Source organism: Gadus morhua, chromosome 7 (genome assembly GCF_902167405.1).
Source record: "Gadus morhua chromosome 7, gadMor3.0, whole genome shotgun sequence".
Taxonomy (NCBI): domain Eukaryota; kingdom Metazoa; phylum Chordata; class Actinopteri; order Gadiformes; family Gadidae; genus Gadus; species Gadus morhua.
The window spans coordinates 27,267,944-27,279,668 of record NC_044054.1 but is presented as its reverse complement, the minus strand read 5'-3'; the positions used below and the strand labels follow the sequence as shown (position 1 = coordinate 27,279,668).

Here is an 11,725-nt window from a genome sequence, read left to right as displayed (position 1 = left end):
TTTGTATCCAAAGTGAAATTGTATTTTTGTTTTGATAAGGTGGCACAACAACATAGTACAAGTATTACATCCTTTGTCATTTGTTCCATTCATAAAAAGCATGAAACTCAAGCTGGGAATTTGTTGCTACCAATATGTGCATTAATGCGTATTGAGCGAGACCTAAGTGAAACTACAAACACTACATACAGAGTATAAACATAATTTAAGACATGATTCATTCAGCTCTTTGGTTACGAGTCATTTGGTAACAAGAAGCAAATGTCATTTAAAAAGGGAAACAACTTGCAGCCGTGAAGAGCTTTTCCACCCAAACTATTAGCATATACACTCCAATAGCATCTGTGGGAAAAGTAAAGTCACACTTTGATATGCATCTTGAACGAAGAACACAGCTCTACTGTGTCGTAGGGTGTACTGAATGAAGAGCCTGAGGAAGCGTCTCAGAAGTGAAGAGTGAGGATAGAATAAAAGCCTGGTGTGAACCGTAGTAGCTGATGATCGTAGGCCCCACGCAGGACTAAAGGCTGCCCAACGCACGAGTAAATTGCTGGTATTCGGAATTGCAGACGAGAAGCACTCTGCAGCAGTCCACAGGTTTGAGGAACATTCTAAAATGACATCAGAGAGTAAAAAAAATAATAAAAAATAAAAGAAATATCGATATTGGATGAATTGAGGCACTGAAAAACAAATATACATTCCAAGCTTGGAAATATTTTAAAGTGAAGCATACCAAAAAAAAAAAGAAAGCATCAATCCATTTTTTTTTTTTACAACGATGAAAAGTAAGAGCATTTTTTCATCTTCCTGAACATGGACAGCCCAAGAGGGAATCCGCCTCACACACATTGTGTTGATTACTTTGAGGGCGGGACTTTTGTTTGACAGCACGGTTTGAGAGTCCTACGGCGACGAGCTCATCTCTTTCCAGACTTCATGTAGGAGGGGATGGCCCCGCGGGCCGTGAGCCCTTCAAAGCGTTTGTATGTGTAGTTGATGAACACCCAGTCCTTGTTCTTCAGGTCCGTCTCCGTCTGGTTGGACACAACTGGAGCAGCTGGGAAGAAATACACAAGAATGATATAGGGAGTCGAGCCTGGGAAAATATACAGGTACGTGATGGATTGATGCGTTGTCGATATGTCCTCACTTGTCGGCTGGAGAATATCGGAATCGGGGAACTCGTCAAAGTTCGACGTGTCGTCGATACTTTTGATCTCGATGGGAATGGCGGCGGGTCTCTCTCTGGAAGAACAAACGGAAATCATCAATGAACAGAAATGTCACTTTCGACGCGGCAGGTCTAAAGTAAAGACCAAAGGTCCCACCTGATGTGGTCGTAATCCACCCCCTCGAAGAAGGCGTTGCTCTTGATCTCGTCCACTGTTGTGGCTCCGATCCGGTGCTCCTCTTCACAGCAGAACCTGCAGAGGCCGACATGAAGGCGCCATGTCTCGTCAGCGCTTTGCAATGCAAACACGGTTGAACGGGTCACAGCCGGATTACACTCAAGCCAAAGTCAATGTAGCTCGTCAGAGACCCGAAAGTATGGAGGAACTCATACTTTGAGTTCCTCCATATACGGTTCCTGGCCGTTTATGTACGTTTGAGGTCAGGCAGGCTATGCTGCCCCCTTGTGTACATCGGTAATGGGCCGTAGAAGTATAAACACAGGCAGCTCCGCAGAGAACCATGCCGTGTCTCTAGGCAAGCAAGCTGTATTGCAGGAGTGTATATCCCACTTAAGTGAACTGCCTGTTTAAACTCAAATTCAAACACTTTAAATTGTGTTTTTATGTGTTTTGGGCTGACAGTTCCAAGAAGGAGGGTGTAGGTGTAATCCCCATGGTAACGACCCAGTGCAAATAAATCGTTTTTATAGCAAGTACGTGTTGCTGAATATGAATGTTTTAACGACCAATGTATTATGAAATGCGCCGCGCAATGCGGCATTGTTCTGGAAGTGTCTGAGAAGCTTCACCCTCTCGGTATGAGCGATCAACATTAATGCCCCGAGACGTAGCTCCACGCATCCACACAGAGCGGAGTGTTATCAAACCTTCTCTGCATTGCAGTCTGATCGCTGCGACTAACGGACACGGGATTGGACCAGGGCTGCTATTTTATACCATTTATATTATTTTAGTAACGGTGACAACGCAGCATGGATTACTATGTTTAAGAATATAGACAACATACAAACATGTTTAAAGCTACAAGTGATACGATTTCTGGTTCACTGGCACATGATACAACCTGCGTGGAGACAGGGTTCAAGCCCACACTGAAGCTGTACCTCAGGATGAGTTCCTTGGCCTTCTCGGAGATCGGTACTTCTGGGGGAAAGATGAGCGTCTCCTGCCAGTTCATCACCTTCCTGTACGTCTCCTGTGGGGTCTCTGAGCAGAACGGTGGGTATCCTGGGAAATCACATTAGATGCTCAGAATCCAATGAATCAAAAATGGCCTCTTTAAACTAAAACTTTAATGAAAATATTCTGGAAATATTTCAAGCCACGCAGAGACAGCAATGCCCACAGAAGATCGACTGAAACATTTCCTCCTTCTGTTTCCAGAGGGCATTGACCCATTTGAATGCATTGAAGTGCAGTGCATTGTAATGTTGTTAATGTTGAGTTACTTGCCGCAATCGCCTCAATTCATGTCATTTGTTAAAATCTTTTTGAAACTTCAGATCACCAACATCGTGTTAAACACAGTTGTTACGGTTCAAGTTCCTTTGTTTCATGACTGTAAATGGTCCATTTGTTGATCGGTTTATAGGTTAATTTGCAGACACAAGGACATTTGTAGACGGGGAAGAGCCACTCGCTCAACTCTATAATGCAACATGTACATCTTAAAGAGGTGTTGCACAGTTACCTATCAGCATTTCATACATGATGACCCCCAGGCTCCACCAGTCACAGAGCTTGTTGTAACCGTTCTGCATGAAGACCTCGGGGGCGATGTAGTCTGGGGTTCCCACCGTGGAGAAGGCCTGTTCAGGAGGATTCAGAGAAGGGCAATGGGTTAACATGATATGTTAGGAGAAAACATTGATTTTCGAGGGTTAGGAACACAGAATGAATACCATAGAAGCTTCAGTGACTATATGACATACAATATATTGCCTTTGCACCAATTTTTCAAGAATCGGATCCTCACCAGCTGTCTCCGGTTCCGCTTCCACGTCTCTGCTTTCCTCTTTGAGTTCATATTCTGAAACGCTGAATAGAGCCATGGTACATTTGAAATGAGTCTGCTCAAATAAATGCACTCCCTTCCATAAACATAGAAAATGTAAACATGATCTACATCAGGGGTCTCAAACCCGCTGGATGATATTTTGTGGCCCCCTACTTGACATCAAAGTTTAGTGTTGGTGTAGGGTGACCAGATGTCCCGGTTTTGCCGGGACAGTCCCAATTTTGAGTTGCGTGTCCCTGAGTCCCGACAAAAGCCAAAGGATGCTAAAATGTCCCGGATTCCACCAACCACTATGAAATGTCCCCTGTTGTCAGCGATTAGCTAGCCAATGTGATCTAATTATAGCCTGATCATAAACTCAGATTGGGTCAGTTGTGCTACTTTTTTTTGTGGAATACTTGATGTGGCCCAGCCTGACCCAGACTCTACCTCCAGCAGCGAGGTAAGTTGAGTTTGAGACCCCTGATCTCCATGATATACATGATGGTGTCACTGACTTTGTTTACTGAGGTCGCTGGGCAGGCTGTGGTTCAGGTTCTTGTAGAACTCCGTGCGGTGGGCTCTCTTCAGCCCCGTACACAGGCCGAAGTCTGACAGCTTCACGTGACCCTGGGACCATGGCGAGAGGATCACAGTTAAACACGTTCTTTACATGCACTTATCGTCGTACAAACACAAACGAGCCATGTTGATATTGGTTGCGAGCTCGTCGCCCAGTCCCTACCCTGGAGTCCAGCAGCAGGTTGTCAGGCTTGATGTCTCGGTGGATGAAGCTCAGCTGGTGGATGGAGTCGATGGCCAGCACGGTCTCCGCTATGTAGAACTGGGTGGCCTCCTCTGTCAGGGTGTCCTTCTTCATCAACAGCGTCATCATGTCGCCTGTGTGAAGAGGCACAAGGATGGCGTTGAGAACAGAGACGGCTGCTATGTGGCTAAGGCCCTGCCGTGAGGATTCCATCCAAATAACCGCTGCTCACAAGACGTTTCTACACTGCCAAATATGCCCGTCTTATGCACGCCTTTTTCCCCAGCATGGTCCCCGAGTTAACACTGTCCAAGGTAAATTGCCTGCTTGAGCTAGCAACCAAATTTACCCTCCCGGACCCTACACACATTGGCGGTTTCATTTTGATGTAAATGAGATTAGATGGCTCCGCGGTTCCAGGGAGGGGGGTTTGGGTATTGTTGCTCTCTGTTGTAGAGACTGCGCTGTCTCTACAACAGAGACAACGCAGCAATATCAACATGAGTAGTTCTAGCTGGAGAGACAAGTAATTCCGCAAGCTGCTGACCAACATGGGAGAGAAGGTGATGCAGTTGCATTTAACGAAGACGTGGAAAGATGGTGCGGTCTACGAGAAAGACGCAGAGGAACGTTCCTTAAGAGGCTTTTGTCAGAATAAAAAAACAAGTGGTCAGCCAAATAGAGAATATGTTGGTGATTTTGCACTTGTAAATAGTTAATCGCGTTTGTAGCCCACACTCGGACGTGAACTCATTCTTGCATTTAGGCGTCTTCATTTATAAAAAAATTAAAACATACGGGAGTATGCTAATTATTCTAAAGAGGCCTAGACTCTGTACGTAGCCCCGCCTTCTCCAGTAAACTAAGAAAGCTGGCGCTGTGACGAATGGTGGATTTTTCCCCCTTGGTTTCATACAGGCAAGACGGTGAAATTGCCGGGAGTGCCAAGCCGCGACCGAACCGGCAGTGTAAAAATGCCTATAGACTAATAGTTATGGGGTTTAACCAATGGAATCATTATAGACTAGACCAATTTCCAAAGTGCATTACTCTGGAATCTGGTTTAATTTCTAAAGGGCGGTTTCAACTTGCACAGACCAAAAAGCCTTGTGACGCAATTGGATGGACCTATGACCAATCAGAGGAACGGAACCTGTGACACATCAGTGGCAGACGTTTTGGGTTGCTTACGAGGATTCTCGCTCCTCTTTACAGTCATCGTACTAAACCCACCCCATTTCACATAAAACTGTTGTGATTGGTCCGCTTGAAATCTATCTGAACGGGAGGGAAGCCAGACATGTAAAGGCCCACAGCAGGAAGCCCTACCTCCTGGTAGGAACTCCATGATGAGGTAGAGGTTCAACTTGTCCTGGAAGCTGTAGAACATTTTGACGACCCAAAGACTGTCTGCTTCGACCAGGATGTCCCTCTCCGCTCGAATGTGTCCGATCTAAAGACAACGTCATACTCATAATTCAAATCATGTCCACACAACGACTCTTATAAATATAGAATACCGCACATAACATACTACAATTCAATGACCAGACCAGGCAAGTACAGCCTTTTCAAATTTTCATGATAAATAAATACCCAACCAAATAAAATACTTTGATAGAGAACGAATCTAGCAAAATATTACAACATTAAATTAAATACAAGGATTATTTTCCAAGTCAGCCAGGATACGTTGGCCATATTTTGTTATATCAAGGCTGGATACGAATGAAGTCTCAGCTCTTTGGTGGGAAGAATTCGGCAGCGGAAGAGATCCAGCTTTGATATTCGAAATACAGGTACCAGTAAAAGGTGCTCTTCTGCATTGGACAAGCTTTGTAAATTAATTGAGTTCTCTAGTCTTGAAATGTTAGGTAGGGCCACTTTAAGTACCTGTTCCTTTTCCAGCATATCAGCTTTCCGAAGAATCTTCATTGCATATACATGTCCTGTGTCTTTCTTCTGCACCAGACGAACCTTCAAGGAAACAGAGAGTCGTGTTAAACCAACAGACCCTCCATGAATACCAGGGTTCATTCTTGGATGAGGAAACTATGAGGAAAAATGTTCAGCAAGGTCGCTTCATCATTGCATAACTCAACGGCCACGAAAGACAAAAGAGAATACGTTGGAATGGAACCGCGATGGGGTTACACAACACAATATCGTGAAGCTGTGCCTCTGTGCAACAACCTTGATTAATTGATTGGGGCTCCAAACCAGTTCCATCGACTAGTCCTAAACCCTCTTTAAACTGCACACTCTGGTGCCCATTTCTTCTAAATGGCGTTAGGTGTACAGCCCTGAATCGCCTCAGTCTTGGTAAGAAGCCCGGGCGCGGTCCAATCAGGGTTCTTAAGGGTGGGACCAAGTACCTCTGGCTGGCCTTGATTGGCTAAAGCCGGACCAGCCATTGGCCGTCAAAGCTCAGAGCAGGCCATGACGGAATCAAACAGACATCGCAGTGGTCACGATGACAATGGACATCTGCAGAAGCAGTTTTAAGAAGCTGTATTAAAGCGGAACTGTCACGACTATTTTGGTATTTCTTCATTTTTCGAGTTTCGTGTTTGTGTTTCTCACACGGACCAGACTTTTTTTTAATATGTCTAATATTGAGCGCCTCAGCTATGGCAGTTGTGAAACGGGCTGCAATGTAACACATGGGGAAATAGCGCCCTGTCTGCATTACATCATCTCAGAGTGCTTTGAGTTGTTATTGTAAGTGTAAGAAAACATTATGGAAAGCACCCTACCAAGAAAAAAACCTTTTTGCTTTACCATGTTTCGCTCAAAGGGAAGACTCGCTTTGAAATCTTGTGAGAGTTTACTTTTGGCAGGATGAGAAAAGTGGAAACGTGGGAGAGATGAGTGCCGGCAAGAGTGTGTTGTGATGTAGAACAGAGAGCGGTCAAGTGTTATCCAAAAGATTTGGGTGAAGGAGAGAGAGTTGAGATTGAGATAACAATAGGGAGATTTCCTTCAACAACTCAACAACGAGATTTCAGAGAGAGACTTTTCCTTGACCGAGACATGGGCAGACACATTAACAAGGAAAAAGGAAAAAAGTCAGAATCCCCTGAAGGGATTTTTAGACATTAATAACACCTGAGCCTGTAAGTGGCCAAAACAAGCACTTTGAAAGGACGTACATTGACAGGGTGCAGTTTCCCCAAGGGTTACATTGCAGCCCGTTTCACAACTGCAACAACTGAGGCGCTCTCGCCTACTATTGGAAATTCGAAAGAAAGGTGTCCGTATTGGTCACTTAGACCCAAAATGATAGAATATAGGATCCATGTGAACGATCCAAAAGTTATCCTCAAACAAATGTCATTGACCCAAAACAATTTAGCCTCCCTGTAAAATGTTGATTTATTTGACAATGATATGTTATTGTGGTCTGTGGTGACCAAAGATAAACAGCCTCCTACCTCTCCAAAAGCCCCTCTTCCGATGACTTTCAGGGACTCAAAGTCCTCCAGGCCGAGCCGGGTGCGTTTCAGCCGGAGGAACTCGGTTTCCTTCCTGGCATGTTGAGATCTTCTGACCCGTTTCTGGTGAAGCAGAAAAAGAAAAATCATATTAATAATACAGTATTTTTCCTCAGGAAATTGAATTGTACTATACGATGTTGTGTGGGCATGTCAAATAATAAATAAGGGGATAAAAAAATTCTGGAGCAGCTTAGAATTTAAGGTTATAGAGAAGACATTAAAGGATTTGCCTGGTTTTCCATTACCCTGTGTTAATGGTTGACAGTGTCTATGTCGTGAAGTAAATCAGCAATGATATTTGTTAAACTCCCACCCTCTTGCTGGGTACACTATTTGTTTTGTACAACACAAGTCTATGCATAAGAACTGTCCTGGTTGGTAGTTATCTCCAGTAGGGCCCACATAAGAACTGACCTGGTCAGGAAGTTTTCTCAAGTAGTGCCCACATAAGAACTGACATGGTTAGGTCGTTTTCTCTTATAGTGCCCACTTAAGTACCGTCGTGGTTAGGTTGTTTTCTCAGAACAAACAATTCCACAAGTTGAGAGGTTGCAATGTGTAACATTTTAGCCAGCTCGTAGCTTAAAATAACCTGGCGATATCTTTCCTGAATGCTGACCGTTAAGAGATTTCATTAAAGTTATCAATAATAACTCCTCCCATAGCTGATGTATTCTACAAACAAGTAATGCTGGCCAACCAGTACCGCTCAAAGGTAGGAACCGTCTCAACATTACCAAATCACCTCCCACCCACGCAGCCGTCACAGCTGAGCTACGCTAGTTTGTGACATATGCTGTTGCTATGACAGTAATTTACAAGTATTTTTAGATTGTGAGCCAGTACTATGTGTTCAACGAGGCCAAAATACGAACTTACGTCTTCATCGGCCAATCCCTCTTGATCCATCACCTTTTCTAACTTCTGCTGTCTGAAAACAAGTCAATAGGAAATGTTGTTACTTGATTGATTACTTGTAGATAAACTGTAGCCCATTATTTACATATGGCGGCAGCAGGTGGACAAGGAAATAAAAATGTAAAGTCAACAAAACATACATTGGAAATTGTTCCAATGTAAAACAAGTTTGTACATTGGAGTGCGGTCGCATTCAATTTTGTAAAGCAAGATAACATTTGAAATGCATTCCAAACACAACACCTTACCTCATCTCCCTTTCCTCGTGCTGTGCTATTAGGTTACTGTAGAAGTTCTCCAGGGTCACTTTGGCCATGGTCACTCTGTCTTTAGTGTGGTTACTCATGGAGGAACAGGAGCTCGGGCCCGTCATTGCCATGGTACCTGGATGGAGCCAACACAGTTTTGGTTTCAGTTTCTAAGCGGACTGAGAAACGGATAATACTGCACAGTGGTAGACTACAGTAACAGTAGGGCTGTACGCAACCCTGAACTTTCTAAGTTGACTCCCAATTCACCGGTTCAAGAGCATAATTCAACCATTCAGGTTAAAGAGACAAATCAACCAGTCAAACAGGCCGGTCACAGGGATAAGGCAAGTTAAGGTAAGTTAAGGCGACAGGCACACTTTATCCCACCATAACAACCATACTGTATCGGAAAACAAGCATTGGATATGAGATGGATGTGCTATTGACAGCACAATAATAAAAGGAATCTAAAGCGGGGGAAAGGCCCGGTTGTTGACATATGACTTTGTTGATTTACATTGCACATTGTGTTGCCTACAGTCAAATGGACTGATTAGGCGTCTGGCTACAAAGCCTAGACAAACAATTCAGAATGTGAACTCTCAAGATCAGGAGGGTCCAAAGAAGCTAGAACACGAAAAAGCTCAGAATTTTCCGAGGAAAGGTGACCCTAGTTCTGAAATGATACATGGTATCACAGGACAGGGAGCAAGGAGGCCAAACACCACCATTATACTCATTGAAGAGAGCCCTGGAGATTAATAAGATAGCTGTGTTTCCCCTAGATGGTTTCCAGAAGCGGTATGAAGTAAGCGGGTGCTCCGTGCCACGACGAGGCATTAGTGTGCTACCACACCAATGAGGCTAGTGCGTGTACCGACGCTGAAATGGCCTGAAAAAAAAACACCTTGGTTGGAGCTTTTCATTTTCCTTGGCTTCTCATAAAATAGGTAACAGACACCCTATCCAGACTGCGTGACTTCTTCCTGCACCCACCTCTTTTCTACCTACCATCTCCTCTCCTCGCTCAGTTCATACCATCTCCTCTCCTCGCTCAGTTCATACCCTCTCCTCTCCTCGCTCAGTTCATACCCTCTCCTCTCCTCGCTCAGTTCATACTCTCTCCTCGCTCAGTTCCTACCCTCTCCTCTCCTCGCTCAGTTCCTACCCTCTCCTAGCTACTCCTAGCTCAGTTCCTACCCTCTCCTCTCCTAGCTCCTCCTCGCTCAGTTCCTACCTTCTCCTCCTCTTTAGGTTCTCCCATCTCCTATCTCAAACTCTCCTATCTCACCTACACTAAGTGACTTCCTGTCTAATAAGGGAGTACTTAACAAGTACTGAATGAGGCAAACTATATTAATCTCAAATTTCATCATTAAGAGGGCATATTATGTTTTCTAAGAGTATATCAAATGCTTACACAGATGTTAAAATGGGAAGTAATGGGATTCATCTGTCTTGATAATGTACTGTCTGCAAGAATGCAGCCTTTCAGCAAAAACAGGAAACAAAAAACGAAGGTTCACATCATGCGTGGTAAATATAAATAAACACGCAGCCATAGCAGTAGGTTATATTGTCATATTACTTGTTGTAAAAGTACTAGTACTGCTTATTTCGTTATATCTGTGAGGAATTATGTTACTAATATATATCCGAAAGTATATTAGTAACAGAATACTTTTGTAATGCGTTACCTCCCACTTAGTCAATATGCACCCTTATTACCCAAGCCATTATGACGTCTTAACAGTTAAAGAAAGTTTTTTTCTAATTAATGCGGAAAAAATAAAATCCTGTCATTGGCATTGAACATGGTTAGATATATTTGTTTTGCAATTTTGTTTTCCATTTTACTTTGACAACTCCATTGATTTTCCCTATCATGCCTTGGTTTTTTTTTACTCCATTTGGGTTGATTGAAGCAAACAAGACTGCGGTTATCATGAACTATCAGAAGCGGCATTGACAATATCCCCACTGTCGTCATATCCCCCTCCCCCGAGCAGAAAACACGGCGGTTGTCGGACTTTGAAAGCCTGGACATGTCGGCTGCCTTGAGCAGAAAAACGTTCAAGCATGTGTCGCCAACAGGGACTGTAATGTTGTCTTAACTTAAGCTAGGATGCAACGCTAAGCAGGCAACTTTCCCTCGCTCACTGCTGAGCAAAACTAAAGACAAACGCACACAGTTATTTTGTCCATTAAAGCGAGAGATAAAGACAACTATAGGGATCGTAGGATGTCTCCAACGACCCCTCCTGAACCCGGAAAGTAGGTAGAGCCTGACATTTGCATTCTACCTTCAGGTTCCCACCTGGATAACAACACGGAGCGCTGGGTCCCACACCGTGTCACACACAAAGCTGATCGTTTCTTAACACACCCAGATCATCACAACTTGTTCCTAACACGTCTATACAACTACCATCTTAATATTATCAACCACAACAAACTTGTAACGTAGTCGTGAAGCCTGATCGCAGCACTTCACTTTGATCCACCAGTCCAGTGTAGCTAGTCGCATAGCAGAGCCTCTTAGCGGAGCAGCTCTCATAGAAGCAAACTAAAAACTTTAAACCTTTTTATCTTGTGGTGAATGTCGCAGCTTAAGCCCAACAGCTCCCACGTTAGGTGATATGTGTGTGTAGGGTTCAACGCCGTGGGAAGGTGAGGTAGCAAGCGCTAACTAACGTGAGTTAGTACTAGTGAGTGCCAATCCAGCCCAGCTAATTTGTTTACAACGTCTTGAAATGTTGTCATAAAGTCTAAGTTACACTGCAACAACTCGAACAAAGGTCCCTGTACGTTACGGCCATGGTTAGATATAGTGTGGCATAGTTTTTGTTGTTGACTTACGGTCGAAGGATCGCTCGTGTCCGTCTTTACTTCCCTTACTTTGGTCCAACTGAGGATGAGGAAGATGATGATGATGAGGGTGATGACGCGCAGTACGGAAGAGGAGCGCTGCCAAAACATTTTCAAAACGTCAAGAGCGCAAACGTTTTGTGTACTCCTTCTGACACCTTCGTAGTAGTCATTTTGAAACAAAAGAATAGTTTTTTTTTTTAAATTGTTTCATAACATAAGGAAGCTACCAA

The 11,725-nt window shown here is 43.9% G+C and overlaps 1 protein-coding gene across 1 annotated transcript; it reads right to left on the bottom strand.

Moving 5' to 3' along the window:
* stk38a (serine/threonine kinase 38a) lies at positions 1-11,707 on the bottom strand. Its single transcript, XM_030361797.1, has 14 exons — positions 11,484-11,707; positions 8,622-8,757; positions 8,335-8,386; positions 7,393-7,515; positions 5,852-5,935; positions 5,288-5,411; positions 3,938-4,092; positions 3,711-3,822; positions 3,172-3,233; positions 2,887-3,004; positions 2,300-2,423; positions 1,332-1,427; positions 1,154-1,248; positions 1-1,060 (listed from the first exon to the last, which is right to left on the bottom strand). The coding sequence occupies exons 2-14, from the start codon at positions 8,750-8,752 to the stop codon at positions 921-923; spliced, it is 1,416 nt and encodes a 471-aa protein (XP_030217657.1). The 5' UTR covers positions 8,753-8,757; positions 11,484-11,707; the 3' UTR covers positions 1-920.
* Positions 11,708-11,725: the final 18 nt, after the last annotated feature.